This window comes from Microtus ochrogaster, chromosome 4, assembly GCF_000317375.1.
Source record: "Microtus ochrogaster isolate Prairie Vole_2 chromosome 4, MicOch1.0, whole genome shotgun sequence".
NCBI classification, from domain to species: domain Eukaryota; kingdom Metazoa; phylum Chordata; class Mammalia; order Rodentia; family Cricetidae; genus Microtus; species Microtus ochrogaster.
In genome coordinates, this window is record NC_022011.1 from 92,866,064 (window position 1) to 92,889,321 (window position 23,258).

Consider the following 23,258-nt stretch of genomic DNA (forward strand, 5'->3'; position numbering starts at 1 on the left):
ATAAGGAGTAAAGTATCATAGTAGGGTGTTAACCCAAATCTTCCAAGAAGGAAAAGCCCAGGACTCGCTGACTAGATCTATTTCTTATTTATTTAATTAATTTTCATTTTCCCAATATAGTCTCTCTACACTTCCTAACATTTCTTTAAAAGTTCACAGTAATACAATGTTTGCAGAATTTCAAGGGTAGCCAGGTTTTAATACTGACTAGGAATTCCTTTGAGGTAATTAGGTTTGGACAGCAAAAGCTCTTTGCTTTTTCTAAGGACTCCCCCCCCCCCCAAAAAAAAATACCCAAGAAAAAGCAATACTTGAGAGCATCTAGGAACTGAACCAGGTACACCTAGGGACACCCACCAAATTGCAATTTCACCCCACATGCATGTCTGAGTCTAGGCAGGAGAAATTACCCTTGGCTCTACTAACACTGGGAAGAATCACTGAGTCAACAGAGTTCTGAATTCTTCTCATCTTCTTGCTCAAATTTCCCATTGAACATTATGACCATTTCATAATCATAACTTTCTTCTCCAGAGAGTTGATTCCTATTTTCTTACCTTTGGTATGTGTGTTTGTGAACCTGCAGAAATAGTGAAGAATTGAATGTGCTGTTCTTTGCAGGGAATTCAATCAGGATGCAAACAAGTCTGGAGTATTTTTAAGACCTTTGGGAGAGTGAATGACATGAAAGCCTATCGAAGACTTCAGACAACAGATCAGCCAGCAACACTTGTTTGCTTAGAGCTATAGAAGAAAGCCTTGTCCTGACATGTTTTCTCCCTACAAGTAAAGTCAGGTTTTATTATATCCTTTATGAATAGTTTAACAAAAGAAACCAGCGTGGTTGGAAAACGTCCATTCATTAGTGTGTGCCTTTTAGTAACCGACAGACAGAAGATCCCAAGAGATCACTACAAACAATTATCAAGAGTTAGAAAATCTGTAAAAGGAGGGCAAGTTCCTAGAAATATGGGCTGAAACCAAGACTGAACAAAAAAAAAATAGAAATAGTGATCACTTGTGAAATTCACTCATGAGAGAGAAGATGGTTACGAGTAGGCTGAATTTGCTACTTGAGAAAATGGCTTAATATAGCCCATAGTTCTTCCCTTCACCCAAGTGAGCCAGTAAGTGATTCCCATTTGGGGAGTTTTGTTTTGTTGGGTGGGGAGTAAGAAACCTAGTCCTATATTCAAGAAACACTATATTCTTTAGCCAAACAGAAGCACCTTTAAACAGATACTCTTTATCAACTGTTACTGGGCTTAGAGTTTGTTAATTCTTTAAGGAGACTTTAGAGAAATTCTAATTTCTCCACATAGAAACACATGCATGTGTACACTAACTACACACATGTTAACCACAATACAGAAAATCCAAGGTGAAGATGAACATATGAAGATATTTTAATGTTAATTATGACAAATTTTTAAAGAAGTTTACTTATTTGAAAGGAAGTAAGCAAAAATTTGTATTTCAGAAGGAATGTTTTAAATAAAAAAAAATTCTCTTCTAAGAACACTGATTTCCATTGGACTTTGCCAGAGATCTTTATTACTTTTCTCCATTCCATTTATGTCCACATCATCTTATATTCCATGTGGTAACAGTTTCGCTAGGTCCAAAATCCTACTGAAAAAGTTGAAACAGTGAGCTACCATTTCCCTTTGATTAGTCTGACCAAAGTCACCTGTGTTTCTCCCCCCTCTCAGTTACAGAGGAGATCTTCAAAGTTTACATGTGCCTTTGGGATTCACATTCCTGGCACTCCCAGCTGTGCCAACACTGCCAGTTAATTTTCAGTTAATCAGAGAAAAGCTCTTGCATGGGCACCACCCCCTCTAGAGATACCAATAAGTGTACAACTCTCCATCATTCATAGTAAGCTTCCATCCAGAGTGCAGCAGACTTCTTTAAGGACCTAGAGGAGTAAATAAAATAGTCAGAAAATAAAACTCAATGCAAAGAAATTTCCCATGAAATTTTTGGGTGCTTTGCTTGTTTTAAGAAAATGTAGTTTCTAGCCGCATTTGGTAAGTGTCACTGTCTGTTCATCAGAGAAGGACATCAAATGCACTGAATTCCCTTCAGCAGATGAGTTTGGCTTTCTTCCAGCAAAGTTTGAGTTTTGTTTTTATTTTACTATTTTTAAACAATATACTTATATATTAACTCATACCATATTCACCTATCTATCTGTTTTATAATAGAAGATGTATTTCTAGGATCGTCATAGGTAATATCAACAGAGACAGAAACAAATCCTTTTCATATACACTTTTGGCCTTAATTGAAAGATAAGCATTAAATAATTGTTTACTCAGGAAGCTCTTTAATCAAGGCTATGACATAGACTGTGATAAGGATAGATTTATTTAGTCTTGAGACTAGTGAAGGCTGACATAAGGGAAATATTGCAATGAGCCTTAAAGAGTGGTAGGGAACTGAGAAGGTGAAATGAGAAGTAGTTTTGAAGCATGTCGCAGGCAGAAGAAACATGGCAAAGGGATGAGATACTCAGGCATAGGGAGTTTTGGAGCAACTGAAGGTAGACCAGGTATCTGCATGACAAAGAGGAAGAAGGATGTGGAGAAACTGACAGAGGCAGATGAGATCAGATGTGACCATGATGGCCTTTACAATATTCCTTTGGTATTTTTAAAAAAGAGAACTTTATTAAACTCAGACCAGTGGTTGTAAATTTGTCCAGTACCATGTCCTGCAGGGAAATGCATACATATGCACATGGATTTGCTGCTAGACTCACTAGGCATGGCTGGTTACCCAGTCTGATTCATGCCATCAAATCACTCTAGGTGGTAACAATTTCTCCAGTGGATCAAAAGATTTGATGGTCATTCCTATCATGTTAAAGTCTAAAGCATGTCCAGGGATCTATATGGAATAAAAAGACAAATCCTACATAACCACGATTTCAAGACATTTGAACTATGTAGGACACTGGGGTATTTCCACTAAGAAATATCTAGAGTCTAGCAGATAAGTAGTAGATATTTATATGTCATTATTATTGTCAATACTGGTGTCTCTTCATGAATGAATGGTTGTTGGATGAAAGATTCAAAAGTTTCTGAAAAGCTTGGAAGAAAGGGAAATTAGAGCTATGAGCAAAGATAAATGATGTTATTACCTGACAATATCTCCAAATCCCTTCAATATGGGCTTATTTATATACTGCAATCCGTGCTTGGCACATAGTGACTTTACCAGAGGTGCCACTTTGTGATAATTATGGCGTGGCATTGTTGGGAAGAGGCTAAGAAAACAAACAGGAGATGTGAAACTTACACCTGAAGAGAAACACAAAGAAGTTTTATATATTTCTAAATAAACTCTCACTAATAATGTAGACCCAACCTTAACCTCACACAAGCTTTCTAGCAAGCCAGATTGCCTATTCCCCAAACTTCTATCTTTCAACATCTCTGTAAGTCATGTGGATGACAAGCATTTGGGAAGTGTTAAGAGAATAAATATTAACTCCATTTAATATGCTTAGTTTTGGTCAGGTCAAATGAGAATATGGATAAGCTAGCATTTTGAATTACCTGGGAGAGCAAAAGATTACATCTTTCCCATTCTTGACTCTCTTTCATTCTTCCTATTAAAACCTATCTGTCGAACAGTCAAATAGTCACTCACTTGGGTCTAGCCGTGATATTTAAAAGTAAGTTGGTCCTGCCTCAAGTAATGTTACATACTTTGTCCCTCTTTGAGGACTGGATGGGAGTGGGGTGGAAGGAAGGTGGGGAAAGTGGGAGGTGGGGAGAGAGAGGGAACTGGTATTGTTATGTAAAATAAGATTGTTTTAAATTGAAAAAAAAAGGAATGCAAAAAAAGTTCTCAGATTGGAATTTGTGGCAAGAAGGTATGACTTTTAGCTAAGGTTTGGCCATAAATTAGGCAAGTAATCTTCCTAGATCTGAACACTTTCTTTAATAATATATGGATTGTGGTTCTTTGTTTTCTAGGGTGTTCAAGGATTGACTAAGAATAAAGAATGAGAAAACAGCATTAAGAACATAAGAGTTTCTTTCTCTGACTCCTAGATGCAGCTTCACAGAAGGAATCATGAGAAGCATCTTGCTGCATATTCTGGGGAAGATGAGCTATCCAAGTATTATCACTTTCCATTTTTTTATTGCATCTCCACTTACTGATTGATTGGGAAAGTATCTTCAGATTCACCTGAGAATTGCAAAAGTGACTGGATTTCATTGATGATTATTTAATGATAGTTACATTAATATACTTAAATTTCAATAAATCATGGTTACTCAGTGCTATACTTTTTCTTAGGTTTCATTAGCAAATAAAATATGCGTGGGCACATGCACTCATCCATCTACATACCTCCCTCCTCCCTGACCTATAGACGTCACCAGTTCTCAATACTCATAATATATGAAAGCAAAGCTACTGGTCCATTTCTGTAATTCCAGTTTGCTTTCCACAATCTTTAGATTTCCACTTCTTCCCTTCCCAACCCAACCACTGGCACTGATGGCCAGCAGTCTTTAGAGAACCTTGGTTAAACTTCTTAATTCTCTGAGGCTCTTCACTGAACGGTTGCCGACTCTGCTATATTGGGTCAGCCCTGGCTCCATAACGGATCATACGCTTCACTTACTGATGTTCAATTTGGAAGTTCAAGTGCCCAGTGAACCAATCATTGAAAAAGGACTGCTCAATATTGCAGGTGGCCACAATCTGTCAAGAAAGAGCTTTCATTAGCTGTAAGTGAGCGCAAGTGTTGAAAATGCTACTTATTTCATGGAATCACCTATTAACCCAGGGTTGTTATTTGTTTATTTTTAGTAACTATAAGTGATACACAACGAAGTCCCACCCTTCAAGAAGCTTACCATTTAAAACACACTAGAATATTTTGCTAAGAAGTACATATGAAGGAATATATAGGATTGAAGGAGAAAATGTCACAGCCATTCCTTAGACACAGAAGAGTAAGCAGTCATGAATGAGGAGTTTGGTTGAGATGAGTTTTTTTTTTTAAGAAATGTTGTGGAAAATATATGGTTAGGACTTGAGGTATTCTGAGTGATATAAAATAATAAAATATTAATAAAGTCTACAATAAAATTACAGGGTTAAGTACCAGGTAGAAACATGTTTACAACATGGGAATGTTTTAAAAGCCCTACTTTATAATATATCATCAAAAAAGTATTAATACTCACATAAATGAAAGGTCAAGTATTCTGGGAAACAATTAATATAAACAGTATGTAAATCTAACATGAATGTGGGAAGCACCTAGTCTAACTAATGACTAAAGAAATGAGTAAAAGCTAGAAGATACAGAAGTAGTTCTTCGGCTGACGCCTGAGAACCATTCTTCGACTGTAAAGGTTGAGGTTCTCTGAGTTTGCGTATGAGCCTGGAAATAAATGAGATAATGACCAAATTCCCCATTACTGTAACAGAGCCAGTGGAAAGGACCATGAGTTAGGAGGCAGGAATGTTTTGGGTTGGCCATCACTTTGATAAGCATTAGCTGCATGTGTGGTGAGCATACCATGCTCCCTCTCTGAAATGTGTGGCCCATATAGTAAAATCATCATTTCTAGGGTCCCTCCTGGTGTACAACTCATCCTAGAATTTTGAGTCTTATATTTACTTGAAAGGCTCTGTTACATGAGTGATTAGAATAGGAAGTCAGCACAATTTTCTATGAATTCCCAGGTAATTAATCTTATCTTTAGATTTTTTTTAAACACCCATTTCTTACCAAAACAGAATTATAGCACTTCCTCCCTTCATTTTCCTTTTACAGTCCTTCCCAAATACTCTCCCCCAACTCCTTTAATGCCCCACTCTATTTTCAAAGTTGTAGCCTTTTCCTTTGATTACTGTTGTTACATATATATGTCCACGTATGCACAAATATATGCATTATTGTTTGTGTGTATACAATTTCAGGGCTAGTCATGTTGTATTGAATAGGGAGTAGGTTAGAGTTTCAATACTAAATTTCTTAATTTTATCATCAGTAATTTTTTCATAGCAAGGAAGTGGCCATGGATAATATATAAATAACTGAACATGATAATGCCTCAGTCAAACTTTAGATGTACAAACAATCAGTGGGTCAGATTCGGCTGTTGGATTACAGGTGACTGACTTGTACTTTGCACGCAAGATTCTATAATTAAACTGCTTAGGTTTAAAAGCTGCGGCAAGCCGGGCGGTGGTGGCGCACGCCTTTAATCCCAGCACTCGGGAGGCAGAGGCAGGCGGATCTCTGTGAGTTTGAGGCCAGCCTGGTCTACAAGAGTTAGTTCCGTGACCGGTATCAAAGCTACAGAGAAACCCTGTCTCGGAAAAAAAAAATAAACAAAAATATAAATAAATAAATAAATAAATAAATAAATAAATAAATAAAAGCTGCTGCAATCCTTATTAGTTGTGTGCCCACATGCAAGTTACCAACGTTTTTTACAAATCAACTTTATCATTTTGTAAGGTGAGAATCATCATTATGTCCTCCTTGCGTTGTTAAATGCAAACCATTGCACAGTGCCTGTTTTCAGGGAAGTGCTTTATGAAGGCAAGTTACCATTATTGTTTAAGGCAAACAGATTATAAGACCGTCTGGCTAGAAGGATTGTCCCTTGGGAATGCCACCATCACCTGAGTGCTGAGCCAGTCGTGATTCTCATCCTTGCTCATTTTCATTGGTATGTGACTCATCTGGGTAACATAGGCAATCCAGGGGCTCTCAATAAACCTTTGGAGGAATACAAAGTAGTCTTGGTGACTCCTTTGGTGTGTTTTAGTTGAAATCACTGAGCTTGCATGACCTCTGGTTGAACTGGCCAAACAATGGAGACAATGAACAAGGTTCTAAGGTTCTAACGCGGTCCATTTCCTCTTTTAATGCCAATTCTCACTAGGGTTGACACACAAGTATTTGACAATATGCTTTGTTCTACTTCCTAACTCACAGGAGCACGACCTGTAAGCAGTCTACTCTAGCTTTGGTGCAAGGATGAAATATACCAGTGGCTGAGTGCTTGCCTGGCATTTGTGAAGCCCAGTTCAATTCCCAGCACAAGAAAAGAAAATTACCAGGTTCTCTAAAGGCATTTGTAAAGCAATTGACAGTTTGCCATCAGATAGAGCTGGGTTCAAGTTCTGTCTTGGCACCTTTCTTGGCCCTTACTTGTTCTGTTACCTTAGGCAAGTGATTTAATCTCTCCAAGCTTCAATTCCCTGAGCGGAAAGAAAGATGATACTATCTACATCATAAGACTGTGTGGGGATTACATCAAACAAAGCGATGACTGTCAAGCCTTTAACCGGCTATCTGATGCACAGTTGCTCTCATTATCCTTAAAACTAGTAGGTGTTTAGTGTAACAATGCAGCTGAATGAGAAAGAAACAAATTAGAAGTTTGGGAAGGGCTATGTATGCAAAATAGTGGTTTGAAGCCCTTTTGGTTTGTAGAAAAATTTCTCGTCATGATAGAAGTTAAAATTTTTCTTGCTTCATGATGATTCTTAACAGAGTTTCTGGTGTCAAACCACTTAAGCTACAATGCCTTCAAAGAACAATTGGCATGGCTTAGTTGGAAATCTAAGGAAGAAGGGGAGATTCAACCGGGACAAATTCTTAGAGGGAGCTTGTGTTGTTCAATCCTTAAACTACCACCTTTCAGCTTGCTTTCAAACTTCTCATGGCGATGGACCATGCTGTTATCATATTTTACTAACTACAAATGTTTCTGGTAAAAAACAAGGTTATAGAAATAAAAAAAATATTCTTACTTGACCAAATATATGAGCAACACCGTTCCAAAAATGCCATAGAAAGGTCCAAATGTGATGAAATACCGAAGGTAAAAGCTGCTGACCCAAGCAATGTCCTGCAGAGATAAACATTTTGGTGAGAAGTCTTAAACATGGTTCCAGATCCCGTTCTTTAGATACTTTCTCAATCAGATGTCCTGTTACACCTGGAGAACAAGCAACACTTTCAACTCATTTTCTATCTGGTCTAGGTTTCGAAGATGGGATAAGTAACTCAACTCACCACCCAGTACTTTCGAAGGTACATCACTTGCATGGATTGGAGATTGAAGTAGACAGGCATGAGGAGGGGAAGAGCAACTGAAAGAGATCAGAAAGAAAGTTGATGGATAAATGAGCAATGTGAACCCTGGTGCAAGTCAGTAGGTGTTTGTCTATTCTATATGCCCTTCCTAGAGGGTTGGCTTTGAGAAGGCTTGATACCCAGAACCATATTCTAAACTCCACTGGGCTTTCACACGTCAGGGACGGGGGGTGGGGGGTGGGGATAATTTGGCCAACAATTGCAGGTGCAAGTTTCCTGAAGTAGCTAATGAAATCGTGTAAGTAAGAGTCATTCTGATAGACACTTCCCCACTTTTCTGTTGTGATCTTTCAAGGTTTTCTTAGGTTCTGGAGTCTTTTAGGACCTCTAAGTCCTCAGAGATTGATTCTGTCACAATACTTCAGTATGACAGGAATGAAGTCGTGTACTCGTTTTCTGGACAGAGAGCTATCTACCTGATTTTCTCATCACATCAGTAAGGCTTCCAAGAGCACAAAACAATCTCCGAGAGACTCTTAGACTGTGGACCAATATTTTTTCCCTGGTCAAACTTTAGCTAGCTTCCTTTGAGCTTCGTTCTCAACTAGATCCCAAGCTTGATCCATGAGGATCGCTAATTGTCAGCACAATCGATTTCACACATACTCACTGTAGCAGCTCAAAGCCAGGACACTCAGCTTCCTTAAAGTTCCCACTTGGGAAAACCAAATGCTGCCAGAACAATTTACTTTGTCCCATCCCCCCTGATAAGAGGAGCCTGGCATCATTTTCCATAGAGAATTATTTAGGCTATGTCTAACTGCAAATCATTTCTCTCTTCCTTTGAGATTTATTTGCTGGAACTCAAGGACCAGGGGGCCTTCCTCTTGAAATATTATAAACAAAGCCTCTTTTCCAGTGGGAACAAAGTCCAGCACCAGTGAACACCAGTTGCAGAGATGGTCTAACTGTATCACACTCCTTTTGACCGGGAGGTCAGTATCTTTCAACGCATTTCTTTAGTATTTGGAAAACTTTCCCTCCTCGCCATTTGTTTCTGCAGAGTTTAGTTCAAGTGGCACTGAAGCTCCTCTCTCCTTTAGCATTAGTCTGAATAAAATTTTCCTAGTCATCTTTAACAAGTTTATGGCCATGTTTCTCTGTGACAACTGGACTTATTTATACATAAGAGGCTCAACTGGCATTTCAAAGAGAAGTGGCACCAAGAAACTGTGGAGGGTTTGTGGCATAGGCATGCTGGAGTGAGTTTATACTCTGTCCTCACTGTTTATAAGCTAAGGGGATATTTAACAGTTACAGAAATGTGATGTGAAGACATAGTACTTAGCAAAGTTCAGAGAATAAATGCTTTTTTGTGAAACTACATGTCCAGTGGCAGCTACGATTTGGAAATTGGCATAAAAAGGGTGCAGTGATGGTTACCAGGTGGAGACACCAAATCCCAGTGTGGAAGAGAGATGCTAGCCTACTTGACAAATAATTCATCTAGTGGCCATCTTCCATAGGCATGTTACAAGTGACCACTAGTTGCCTACATGGGCAAATAGGCCACTGTGAGGGTTTCTCAGTCTCAGAAGTATTGAATTATATGGCTGGGCAATCATTTATTATGATGGACTTTTCCTGTGCATTATAGGAATTTTTAAATTATCCCCCTTCCCTTCCATACTGAGAAGCAAGAATGTCTCTAGACCTTGTTCAAATGTTCCCTGAGAGAACATGTCCTCAGTAGACAACCTGTGGTGTTCAGGTGGTGTTTGTTTCCTTCCCTGATGTTAGTGTGTTTCTAGATGTGCAAGTATGTTTTAGATTGATGGACTTTGGAGTTACTTGAAAACTTGTTCATAAGTTACCAGGAGTTTCATTTTATTTAATTAAGAATATTAATATTGCTATCAGAATTAGTAAACTAAATGGTTTTGCTTTCAAGCTTGGCATTATAGTGTAAGATCTCTTTCTTTCTCTGTCATCTGTCTGTCTGTCTACCTACCTTTCTATCTTCCTACCTACCTACCTACATCTATCTATCATCTATCTATCTATCTATCTATCTATCTATCTATCTATCTATCTACCCACTTACCTATCATCTAAGTGTCTGATTTACGTGCATATGTTATAGCTGCTTGCTGATCTCAGCAGCTACAAGATTTCTTCCATATAGAAACTTTCTCGATGCTCTTTATCTTGGGGGTCTACTTTTTCTGGTACCACACAGCAATTTTTTCAGTGTTGTTTTTCTACCTCTTTTTTTCATTACAAAGGGTTATTTTTCTTTTATTTCAATGTTGTTAAAATTTTCTCATACAAGGGTGTTGACTCCCTTTTTAGCATTCTGACCCTCTTTAAGTATATCTTTTTTTTTCTTGCCAAATACCTAGTATGATGAGGCACCTGTTAGAAATGCCTGTTCACTTTTCTATTTTCATTTCATACTTTCCCACCAGTGAGTCTGAAATAAGATCTGTTTATTTTCTCATGAACAAATCAGATACGGGTTGGTTTCTGTGAGACAGTTCCAATCATGCCTTCAGCATGGCTCGCTGACAAGAAAAGTGGCTGCAGGAGACTCACCCATGTAGAAGTACAGGTGCTGCTTCTCATAGTCAATGTATTTGATTTTCTTCTTGCCATACTACAAGGGCAGAGGATAAAATAAAAAGTCATTATTCTCTAGCACATGTGTGCGTGTATGTGTGTGTGTGTGTGTGTGTATGAGAGAGAGAGAGAGAGAGAGAGAGAGAGAGAGAGAGAGGAGGCAGACACAGAGAGGAAGAGAGAGACAGAGATGGAGTGGGAAGGGATGAGAGAGGGGAGGTGTGAATTTAGGACTCACTGCCTATCAAACTTGAGACACTAGAAGAACCAGAGCAGGCTTGGGAGTAAATAGCCACTTTAACTGAGGGTAACTCTTGCTCAGAGTTTATTATCATTTTAAAATAATTCTCAACTAAATAAAAGTTTAATATTTTTTTATATTTAAAACACTTTGGAATTCATTCTTTTCTCACACAATGTTAACTTCAGAATAAACGTTTCTGTGGAGTTTTCTTTTATGCTCTTGTTAACTGTGGTGCTTAGACTTTAGCTTGAACTTCTGTCTCTGTCTCTACTGTCCCCGTCTAATGGAAGCTCACTAAGAGGCTTTGTGACAAACGGGATATACAGGCTACCTCCCCTTCCTCTCCTCTCTTTTCTTTTACATTTTTGTCATGAGTTTCAATTAACTTACTATACTGAAACATCACGATAGTGTATATAATATTTTTATAAACATTATATTCAGTTTCTCATCATGTGCAACTATATGATTCCATTCAGAAATTAGAATCTGATTCATTTCCTGGGTTTCTTGATGAGTCTGATCCATGCTCAGGATGCAATGGTAGCAATTACTTTGAGGCATAGGATTAATGATTGTATATCTATAATATCTAGCTGACATTCATTAAGGGATTAAATGAGTGAATGTTAATTCATACACACTCTTTGTTTCCCTCTGGTAAGTAAGTCACAATATTAGAGGACGTGTTGGACTCATTTTATTTAGTTGTCCCTTGCCCCTCTATGTATAGAAATCTTCCTTTATATAGATAATGCATCTAGCACCTGCTTTTATTACCATAAATACAAAGAAATATAATGGTGATGAAATACTAGTATCTATTTGTGGTTGCTCTCAAGTTTCCAGACACCTAAGTAGTGAGAAACACTGGAAAGGGGTGAGATGGAGTATGCTTGGGACCTGATAAACCTAGACAGACAAGTTGAGTACCACCCTGAATAAAGACATTAAGTCTTTCTGGACAGTCAAAGTGGGCTAAGAAAGTCCTGTTTTAATAATGGGTTAGGGTTTGAAAGGCTTTCAGGGAGGATATATGATAGGAAAAACTCATAACTCAGACATCACTCTGTGGAAATAAAATATTGAGTTTCAGAGGTGGAATAACTGCAGTTCATGCTGTAGGCTGTAGCATCTAGACCTCGAACAAACATTCTGTGAGTGGGCCCACAGGCATCTTTCAGAATCTATTGAGATGTTTTCCATATTTGTGAAGTGGGAGCATTTATGCTAAGCACAGCTCTCTAGAAGGTGATTTGGAGGGAGTCAAGTTACTTCCTTACCTGTGGGAGGTATGTCAAAGACACAAACCCATCACCATTCTAGTGTGGAGCATGAAAGTCCACAAGCACTAGGGGAATCAAACAGTTGTCAAAAGCAATTCATTCGTAATAGTAGGTAACATCTTTGGCACATACATAAGCAAGAACCTTTATGTTCTCCCTTATTTGGGGCAGAAGATAAGTTCCTCAAAGATGGAAAAAAACTTCTAAAAGTTACACTGTTTTTGCATGATGTGTTAAACAGGTTCAGGCAATAAGCAACAAAGGTGAAATAAATTTCCTAATACTCTTAAGTTCTTCTAGAAGATAGAGATCTGTGTGAAAGTATGTGGTTGTCGGGAGAGATCATTCCTAGATAAGGGGTAAACTTCAGTCAGGATGCTTCCTTTGTTTAAGGAACACTCTCTTTCCTATAAAACTCAGTAATTTAAATAGTCTTATATAACAGACTCAAGTTGAGACCTTAAAGAAGAATCAATGAGAAACATACCAGTTTCTGTTTAAAAGTCCAAATTATGAGTTGGATCTACACCTGTTATATAAGTCATTGAGCAATGTGGTTCATATAAATCAAACATACCAAAAATGAATATCTCTTTTAACTAGACTAGAATGAGTTGAGTCAACCAGTTGTTTAGATATTTGCAGTCTAGTGCTAACCAAATGCACTAAGTTTATTTTCTCTCAGTGACCTTTCTTCATATCCTTGCTTTGAAAACTAATGTTGGCCCTTGTAATCTGATTCTACTCCCTGAAAATAGTTTATGTTACCTCAGAGGTAGTGATAAGGACTAGAAGTAAACCTGTCATTGGGATTGCTCAAGCAGGGTGATACAGGTTATTATATCTTCTGCTGTGGGAATCTGGACTGAGTGACATTTATGGTCAAAAATTTAGAACTCTTAAAATTCTTTTACACTTATAACTCTAGACTTTCCTATTCAGGTCTTTATCTGGACCTTAAAAGGGAGAGAAGCTCTGAGATCCTCTGTGTAGTTAGAACAATCAAAATTGACCTTTCCATGAGAAGGATCACTTCCAGGAACATTTTCCTAACATGGTTGCTAAATGCACCTTGACAGGCTGAGTATCTCCAACCAGGAAAAGTGGGCCCAAATCAATGTCTGGATCCTTGGGGTAGATGTTTGGTTTCACATGATGCTGGAAGTGTCGATAATTCCACCAGTCAGCGGAGATGCCCTGAGGAGAAGAGAGAATTAATTAACTAATAGAATTTTCTCCCCAGGCACCCCTCATTGTTGGAGTGTTCTGAATCTTCAAAGTGAAAATAAGAGATTGGTTTCTCTAGCTGACCTGATGCTGGGCTACAGGATGATTAGACAAAGGTGCTCAGAGCTAGGAAGAAATACTTTTCTAATTCAAGAACATGACTTCAGGCTAAGAAGATCTCCTGAGAAGGGAAACATAATGTACTCATATGAAATGGTTTTCTAGCCTTCTTTTATAGGAGCCAAATCTAAAAAATGATTCTGAAGGTAGATGGAGCAGAGAGTTGTATTCCTATTTTACATATAAAGGAGCCTCACAGTTAAGACTTCTAATTAGCTATGGGGGAAAAAGTGACCCTAGGAATCTGACTTCAATGAATATTTCAAAGAGTCAAGAATCTGTGTTCTCTCTCCTTGGAGGCCTCTGCTCAGATCATTGCAAGTCCCAGCTTACTGCTCTTCTTTGAAAACAAATGAGAATAAAAACTTTCTAGCTGGAGCCAAGGTAGAATCATCTTTGATTATTCTGCTCATGATTTTCTTTCTCACTCTAAGTTTGAGAGTTTTGATAAAGCAAAAGATTTGAGGTCTCTCAATTTTCTTTCATATACTAGCTGTTTAAAATCTGATGTGTAGCTTTTGGCAAATCATTCATCTTCTTTGACGCTCAATTAATTCCATCTCTGCATGGTAACATTTAGTTCCATGGACGGCTCAGAGAGATGTGAGATGCTGAAGCAACAGCGCTGGCTTTTTGAGAGACCCAGTGGCTTCTTATTTGTGCTGTTTACAGAAGAATGAACAGCAGTAATATTTTATTACCACATTTCCATCTCTTAATAATCCATGTTTACATATTATAGATCATCGCTGTCCATTATAGAAGCTACTATTTGTGGCTAGATAAACTAAGTCTCAAGATTCATTTTGCATAATCAGTACACAAAATAGATGCAAAATATTTCACTAATTTTTAGGTTGATCACAGATTTAAGTCATAGTATTTTGGATATTATATTATAGATATAAATAAGCAGTTAAAATATGGCTATATAAAATTGAAGAAGGATGTCCTTTCGAAAGTTTTTCATTTTGAGAATTCATACAATACTGTGTCTATCTACATTCTCACCCCTCCGACTACTTTTGTGTACCCTACACTCCCACCCAAGGTCATGACCTCTTCTTTAATTGCTATTGTTACATATGCATATGTACATATATGTACCCATATATATTTATACACGCATATGCCTACATATACAGCCATTGAGTCCATTTTGTCTTACTCAATGTACATGTGTCGATGCTGACTTCTTGGGAGTAGACTCTATGAGGAGTTAGTCTCTTGAGGAGATTCTCCCTCTCTCAATAGCTGCTGATCACCTCTAGCTCTTGGTCTATGGGTAGAACTTTGTAGTATTGCCCATGTCCATGTTGGTATGCTTGTTGCTGTCATTATACTAGCTTTGTTTAGGGAATCTTATTGTTGAGAGTCTGTGAATGCATTTTCATTGTTATGCCCAGGGGACATGATCTAACAGCAGGCACCTTGGTCTTACGATGTCATTTTAATATAGCTTATATATTATTCCTACCGGAGAAATGTGGTGTATAAACCTCACACCTCAAAGGTGATGAGTATGCTTTGAAAGCCCGTGAGCATTAGCCCTGCCTTTCCATCTTCTTTCTGGAAGTTCTACTCTGAGACACTGCAATTATCTACCTACTCACAAACAAAAAGAATGGATGTGTGTTCTCTTTACCCTCCAACACTTCCTAACACTTTTACAGTGGGATTTCAAACTCCACTTAATATCTGTTTCCTGACTGCCTGGGGAGTCACTTCCCCGATACCTTATGGTTGCTCATTCTTTGGTCCCAAGTTGTATTTATCACTCGCCTGTGGGGTCTCATTACACTCAGTCCTATTCCTGTCAAGCTACACAGTCATTCCCCTTTTCACTCATTGGTTAATCATCTTGAAGTACATCAGATTCTGAGCTAGGCAGGCACTTATGATACTAAGAAAGGTATGAAATAAGAGGTTCCCACACTAGCAATATACAATCTAATGGGAACTGTTGACAGCAAAATGCTGCATGATAAGAAAGGATTCTCTTTTTAAATTATCTCTTCCCACAGCTGATATTTTGGCTACTTCCACCAGCTGACTGCCCTTTTAGGCAATGACTACCTGTGGTAACTGGTAACATGGGAGACAGGTTTTGATGCACAGTAGATCTGGGAACAGATCTTAATAGCAAAAAGCCCTAGAGGTTAGAACAGTGGCCAACATAACGTTGGGTGTGAACTAAACAACCAGTTCTACCTGAACCCTGTGTCTGGAAAACATTCTTACCAGAGACAAAGGGGAGTTCTTCATGGGCAGGAGAGGACTTTCAGCCATGTGCCTGGATACCCGAGACAGTTCTATGTGAGTCTTAGGTCATTCCTTATTTCTAAATTATGTCCTTAATTTGGTGGAGGAGAAGGAATCTAGGCTTTAGACTGATGTCAAATGGAATTTAAATTCTTGTTTGGACATCTATTAGGTGTGTGACTTAGGAAATATCCTTAACCAGGAAATGGATGCAGCTCTTCCTCTTCCTTTCCACCATATCTTTAGAATATAGTCGCAGATGTCAGGTCAGGTCTTAAACCTTGAATAGTCTGCTCCATTATCTCTATAATGATACAGGATTCTTACTATTGTAAAATTTTCATATAGGGAGATCTTGAAAAAAATGTTACCTGATGTCTATCTCAGGGGTCAATAATATCTTTAATTTCATTTTAAAAAGACCCTTTGGGATATTTGTACATATACAGTGTGAGATATGGAGATGAGAATTAAATCTAAATCTCATTTGTTTCCCATATACCTTGTCCTGAAGATAAATTTATTTAGCATTTTAAAGACTATTTTGGCATGAATCAAAGTTAGATCATATGGAATTTTCCATTCCTGGTACCATTTTGATGTTAAAAATATTTAGATTTAGAAACATTTCACATTTAAGTTTTTAATTAAGAATGTTCGATCTGTAATACACAAAATACAAAATGTATGTAGACATTTCACATTTCATGGTTCATTTTCAGAAAGGACATTTGACTATTTGTGTGCTATAAACATCATGTACACACACACACACACACACACACACACACACACACACACACACACTGGAAAGATGCTGAGTAATACCCATGCTTTTCTGAGTTATGGGGGCAAAGATATTAGGCCTAATGTTGAAATTTAAAGTTGTAATGATCATAAGAGGCGGGGATGTTGCTGCATATAATTTTCTTTGTCATCTCCTTCCCTCCCACTTCAGCACTCCACAAGCAATTTTCTCTTCAGTACATGTTGAAGCCTATGTTTATTTTGTTCATGAATCACTGGCTTTGCCTGCTAAAAGGCAAAGTATGCTGGCTCTGCTTTTAGAGCCACTTCCCATTTTCTCATTCAAGTCAGGAGTCGTCAAAGATACATACATTTCAAACTATGAAAACTGCTTTTTAGAGACATAGCATGGGAAGACCTATGTGTAAATTGGGATTAGTGGGAAAACACTGGCTCTAAAAAGAGCCAGTAAGGATAGAACTCACCGGAAAATTCCACATAGTTGGTACCAAACCAACTTCTAATTAGCTTGAGGGCAAGTGACTTTTAATTCCTCTGTCTCTTCTGCTTAGGGGAGGGAACACATGCAGCTTTACTACCTGGATCTCATAGTGACAGAAAAAATAAAGCCTATGTTTTTATTTTGTGATATTTCAGAGTGAATCCAGAAAATGTATCTACTTAGCAAAGGTGGATATAGGTACAGTAGAATATGACTCTAGGAATTTTCTGATTAAAAAATCTTGTCATATAATGTGGCAATTGCTTTTTGAGGGACAGACATGTCTCTAATGGGAATGCAAGTTCAACTCTGTTGCTTAGTCTAACCATGGCTCCATCAGCTGAATGAGAGAGACACTGGCTAAGAACAAATGATTTCTGTAACCCAATGGCAGTCGGACGTATAGGCTACTTCTTAGTACTATCATGATCAAACATTTTTCTTATTGATTCTAGATCCTCATTCTGGTTGTGAACATATTGTTCCTTATATTATCAATAGCTTCCATGATTATTTCTAAACACTGTTACACCTGCTACCCAAATATCACATATAACTGCCAATAATCCCACAGGTTGAAGCTTTTATCCATCTGTTTTCATTTTCTTTTCAACAAAGAAACTGAAGTTCAAAAACATTAAATAACTTGTTCAAAGTGACCCAGTTCTATGGTTGGAGTAGGTTAGAATTATTCACAAAGTTTCCAAAGAGCTTCACCCGTGCTGACACCCAGGCCTCGCTGAAAATAAATTAAATCAGACCATCTTTAGTAGTCTAGGCATACCTACATTTACCAAGATCTTCAGTTTCCTCCAAATGATAGTTCAAATTGAGGAGCTCCACTCTGGCCTGTATTATTTAATTTTCTGGTATGAAATTCTCTAAATAGCCAGCTTGCAGACATTGGCTTAGATAATCAACCCCCTTAAAGATTCCTCTTATCTGAAAAGTAGGGTTCTGTACTATCAATCTCGTGAGTCTTATGTGTAAGACTCAAAAATGAGACTCAAAGGAGACAGCTCTGCACTTGGCTTTATCTCCTTTGAGCTCAACCATTCCTTATCATTTGTTATTCATGGCTGCGTGCAACTCACTGCTCTCCAGGGTTTTGGCTCCAGCATCCTCTTCAGTTCTCTTTGCTCTGTTAATTAGTTGCCTATTTCCAGGCTGGTAAACCAGGTGAATATCCTTAAGAAGTAAGCATTGCCTATTTCCAGGCTGGAAAACCAAGTGAATGTCTTTGAGAAGTAATATAAAGAGACTGCGCTAAAGAAGAAAAAGCAAGCTGACTCAGTGCCTGAGGACTTTCCCTAGGAGGTTCTATCTTGAAGGGATTGAAGGAAAGGATTTGTTTGAGATGGTTTTTGTTTGTTTGTTTGTTTGTTTGGGGAGGGGAGTACATATTTCTGAGTCAGAATACTTGATTTAAACTGTAAACATTTAGAGAAAAGCTGAGATTCAACTCATCTCCTGATGTTACAAAAGGTCAGAGACTCACATGGTAGTATGATGGCATACTGAGCATTGCCAGAGACAAAGCCCTTAACAGTGCAGTTCTGTCATCTCCGTTCATCTGTGCTTTCACTCATTCACACAAGAAGCTTAGTGAAGAGCTATGTGAACTCACTATTGCTGTGTAGGATAGAACATTTCATTCTCAGAGAATAATGCCTGTTTTTATTTTCAACTCGAGCAGAAGTCTTGCGATCCTCCTCTTCAATAGAATCACCTAGCCTTCCTCAACTATTCTTCATCTTAGTTGTTGTATGTCTTCTGGGATAGCATTTTTCCTGTATGTACTCAGCCTCAACTTTCCAGGATTGATTAGATCTGATGAATTTCCCTAAGGAAAATCTTCACGTCCCTTCTAAGAAGATCTTCATTCATGATTTTCCAGAACATATCAAGATTTTAAGGATACAAACATTCTTCTGTAAACAATGTGAATTGAGCCAAAGAGTTTATCAGAGTCATAAAAAAATAAACACTAAACACGTTCTTCTTAAAACTTAAACTTGATCTTGCTTTGTATTTTGCAATGTTATATTAAGTATAATGATCATAAAACCTATATTATAAAGATATTCTTACTTAATGCTTTTTACTGCTTCAAGTGAACATACAGGACAGAACAACCCCTGCCTTAAGGGTTACATTCCCAATCTCCATCATAATCCCTCACATCCTGTACCTTGAGGTGACACATTACAAATTTGTGCATCAGGCGGTTCCACTTGGACTTCTTAAACATGGAATTGTGTCCTAAGTCATGTTGTAAAAACGAACTTTGAGCCTATGAAAGAGAAGGAGGTTAGAGAAGTTGCAAAGTTCCTTGTGCATATGGGCAGTGCTAACTGTACTCAGTGGGATAAAAATATCATTTATAAAGATGGGCATGATGTTGGCAGGGAGATACAATGAGTGGTGTCCTGAGTGGGCTAGGAGGGGATAGTGAGCACTGAATATGATCAAAATATATTGAGTGCATGCATGCTTCACAAATGAAAAACAAAAGGATGAAAACACCCCAAGCTTCTGTCTGAGGCTGCTGCCCAAGCTTAGGACACCTGCTTACCTGAGAAACTGTAAGGAGAAAAGAAATGAGTATTGTAACAGTCCAGCCACTGCCGAAATGACGTAGTATTAGCCATGCTAAGACTTCCAAAACCAAGATCTGGGCAAGGTGGAGAAAGAAGAACCCCAGGTTGGCACTGAACATATTCATGGTCTCTAATGTTTTGCGCAGTTGCCGAAAATCTTCCACCAACTGTGGCTGTGAAACAAATATTCAAGGTTGGGATTAGCTCCTTCAGGGGGCTGGGAAGATAAATGGATGTGACATGTTAACATTTACAGTTGTTTATGGAAAATTCAAAGTAATTCATTTAGAAGCAAAGAGTTAAAATGAGGAGAAATGATGCTTGTCTAACATTTTATACACATCTTAAATCTTCATTTTCAGGGACAACTTTCCAATAAAGATTTCTACTTCTGAGAAGTTAGGGGTTTAGGATATGGAATTTTATGAGTGATATCATGCCCCTAATTTTTCTTACGAAGGTTCAGAGTTGGCCCGGGTTTCTTTATGTGCTCAAGAATGACCTGCATGACCATCTCTGACTGAAACAGAAATCAACACATTCATCCATAGGGAAAGCACTGTCATGTCACATAGGTTCGCATTAAAAACTCTTTCTCCCTTATAGCATGAGAAAGAAGAAGACCTGGAAGGTGTGGAGGGACAGAGGAGAGGCAAACAGGAGAAAGATGGAAGGAGTTTTTGAAGAACTCTGTAATGTGTAAAACCCTGAACAGTAGATTCCTTACCCACAGAGAAAACGCATCAAAATTATCAGTGTATGTTTGAAACCGAAGAGAGTCCCACCTCATAACCAGGATGACTAAAAAGATAAATGGGTAGGTGACTACACACTTTGACTATACTGCATAAAGAGATGATTCATATCCTAGAAAGAACAAAGGAGGATGGCAAAAATTTTGTCGTACCACTCAGAATAATTGAAGATGAATACATCGGCTTTTTCTAGAATTTTGTATGAGATGTTATGGAACTTTGGTTGCTCACTGAAACTATTGAAAGTGAACCTCAGCTAAAGGAGACCGACTTATGTTGTTTTCAGCAACATACACTATGCATCCATTTTACTGGTGAGAGTATTTCATCTAGATATCTAGAAGCTTATTCTTCTGGGAGATGGATAGATGAATAAGAAGTATCACAGAACCTAGGTCCTGGGTTACACAATCACCAAACTGTGAAATTACAGAAGGAGTTTATGGTGCTTTTATTTAGGCCAAATTAGTTTAAACATATCCCCTAACTGTTTGTGGATTTCACATTCGTTTATGCATGTGGGTGTATTTGTGATTGATCAAACTTTTAAGGGTCCCATTGTCAGCCCAAAATACCCATATGCACTTTTAATTAGCTTCTGATGTTAATTTGTCTCTAGGGTTTTTCCTGGCTTTTTATTTTTCAGTAAAATTATTCAGAATAGGAGGTTACCAAAATTCAGAAGAGCAATTGCCTCAAAATAATTATCAAACCAATGTCAGATGTTGGACTTAAGCATACACCTTCTGACACTCAGTTTTGCCAGTTGTCTACAGTTGTAGCTTCAGTAGCTACACAAATGTCAGACAGAAAATTCAAAATTCAATCAACCCGAGTTCTCAGAGAAGAACAATAGTTTAAAAAATGACCATCCCTCAGAGGCTAGCTGAACTTGTTTTGCCTTTTGCAAACTCTTTAGGAGTAGCAATTAACCTTTTCTATTACTTTTAAACACAGGGTCGTTACCTGCTATAAGCCACGGGGACATGTATGGAGGTTTGTAACTTCTGATACCACCACTGTGTTCATGATAATGATAATATCTTTATTATGGAGAATTTACTATGTTTTAAATACAATTTTATTATCTTAGATGTTTTCTTTTGAATTACGGTCCCAATAATTAAAAAAGGTAGTGGTAGTGTCACTATTTTACATTTAAAAAATAGGACACAGAGAAGTTTGAGAGTTTGAAATGAGCAGGTTAGGGTGAGCCTCAGAGTCCAGTCTTCTAAACAGAACTGTGCTGTTGGGTGCTTTTACTGTCAACTTCATAGTACTGTATGGGCCAGTTCTCTGTATAGATGATTTCCGGTTACATACTGGATACATTTAAGTTTCTACAGAGATAAATTTCAAGAAAGCTAATTGTTTGTTATTAAGTAAAATCCTTTTACATTTTAGGCAAAATCATCCCAACAAGGTTCTAGTCATGTAGAAGCATTAGAAGACAGTATTTAGAACACTCAAACTAGTAAAAAAAGAACAATCATCTTGGGGATCAGTTAGTAAACTGGGCCAAAGAGAAGTGGTTTTGAGGCCCAGTTCTTTGATAAAGTAGCTGTGTTCAGAAAACACAATTTTTTATTTCTGAATTATAATTTCCCTAAGCATAAAAAGGGTCATGGTTAAGATTTATTTACATCTTTCATTCAACAGCTAATTGTAGAGGTCTCGCTGCATGTCTGATCCTGTGTAGGCAGTTTGGAGGACACAAGAACAAATGAGATGATAGTCTCTGTTCCCAAGCAACAGAGGTTAGTTAGGCTTCAAATACATAATTAAAAACAGCCACAGAAATAAAACCAGGTCTAAGTTGCCTGGCATGAATTAATGCTTAGAGACATAGACCTTGTATAGGATGAAGTACTATAAATTCCATTGCTTTGCTATGATAATAAAGTATGATCATATTTCATTAGATACATGTTTGAAATTATAAAAATAAAGAGAAAATCTTCCAAGGAAAAATATGATACTTGAAATATGCAGAGTCTACTTATTTAGAGATCAATAAAACAAGTGGTAGCTCATGCTGGAGGAGATGTGGAGTAAGGGGAACTCACTCCTCCATTGCTGGTGGGAGTGCAAACTTGGACATCCACTATGGAATTCAGGGTGGTGGTTCTTCAGGAAGATAGGTGTCATCTGTTTCAAGATCCAGCTATACCACTCTTGCCGGCATATACCCAAAGGATGTTTCATTACTACCACAGAGACACTTTGTCAATCATGTTCATTTGCTGCTCTCTTCAAACTGGTAACAAGACCTCATTGCTGAAGAAAACATTATACAGCTCATTGGACATGGAAAAGCTGAGCAGGTGCCTTCACTTCTACACTCCAGTATCTTTAGTACAGAAAGTACTCTGCATGCTACCAAAAGAGAAATGTAAACATCCAGCCAACCACAAACCCTTTGATCTACAGTGTTGTTCTGCCTGCAAGATATGCTAAGAAAGGATGTCACAAAGTTTGTGGAAAGTAACCTAATCAATGTCTGATTTGAATTAAGGCTAAATCCATGAGATGTAACTCAACTCAACAAGGGCTGGTTGGCCAAGAACCAGAGACTAGACAGCCCAGAGACCTAGGGTGAAACCAAATAATACTGATATAATACAATAGCAAAACCATGAATCATAGTGTTAAAATGATTCCTGTTGATATTCTGCTATACTCTGATTCAGACATCATTAGAAAAGCTTCTGTGATGTGGGAATGATTTCTTATTAATAAAGAAACTGCCTAGGCCCATTTCATAGGCCAACCCTTAGGTAGGCGGAGAAAACAGAACAGGA

General features: G+C 37.9%; 1 protein-coding gene across 1 annotated transcript in view; it reads right to left on the reverse strand.

Moving 5' to 3' along the window:
- Positions 1-1,872: 1,872 nt before the first annotated feature.
- LOC101997509 (fatty acid desaturase 2-like protein FADS2P1) overlaps positions 1,873-23,258 on the reverse strand; it is a 35,621-nt gene continuing 14,235 nt past the window's right edge. Inside the window, exons 3-12 of the mRNA XM_005346694.3 lie at positions 19,678-19,875; positions 19,294-19,395; positions 13,316-13,441; positions 10,691-10,751; positions 8,075-8,151; positions 7,810-7,907; positions 6,673-6,769; positions 4,652-4,731; positions 3,152-3,277; positions 1,873-1,921 (exon numbers count right to left, since the gene is read on the reverse strand). Coding sequence (XP_005346751.1) covers positions 1,873-1,921; positions 3,152-3,277; positions 4,652-4,731; positions 6,673-6,769; positions 7,810-7,907; positions 8,075-8,151; positions 10,691-10,751; positions 13,316-13,441; positions 19,294-19,395; positions 19,678-19,875 — 1,014 coding nt within the window. The remainder of the gene's footprint in view (positions 1,922-3,151; positions 3,278-4,651; positions 4,732-6,672; positions 6,770-7,809; positions 7,908-8,074; positions 8,152-10,690; positions 10,752-13,315; positions 13,442-19,293; positions 19,396-19,677; positions 19,876-23,258) is intronic.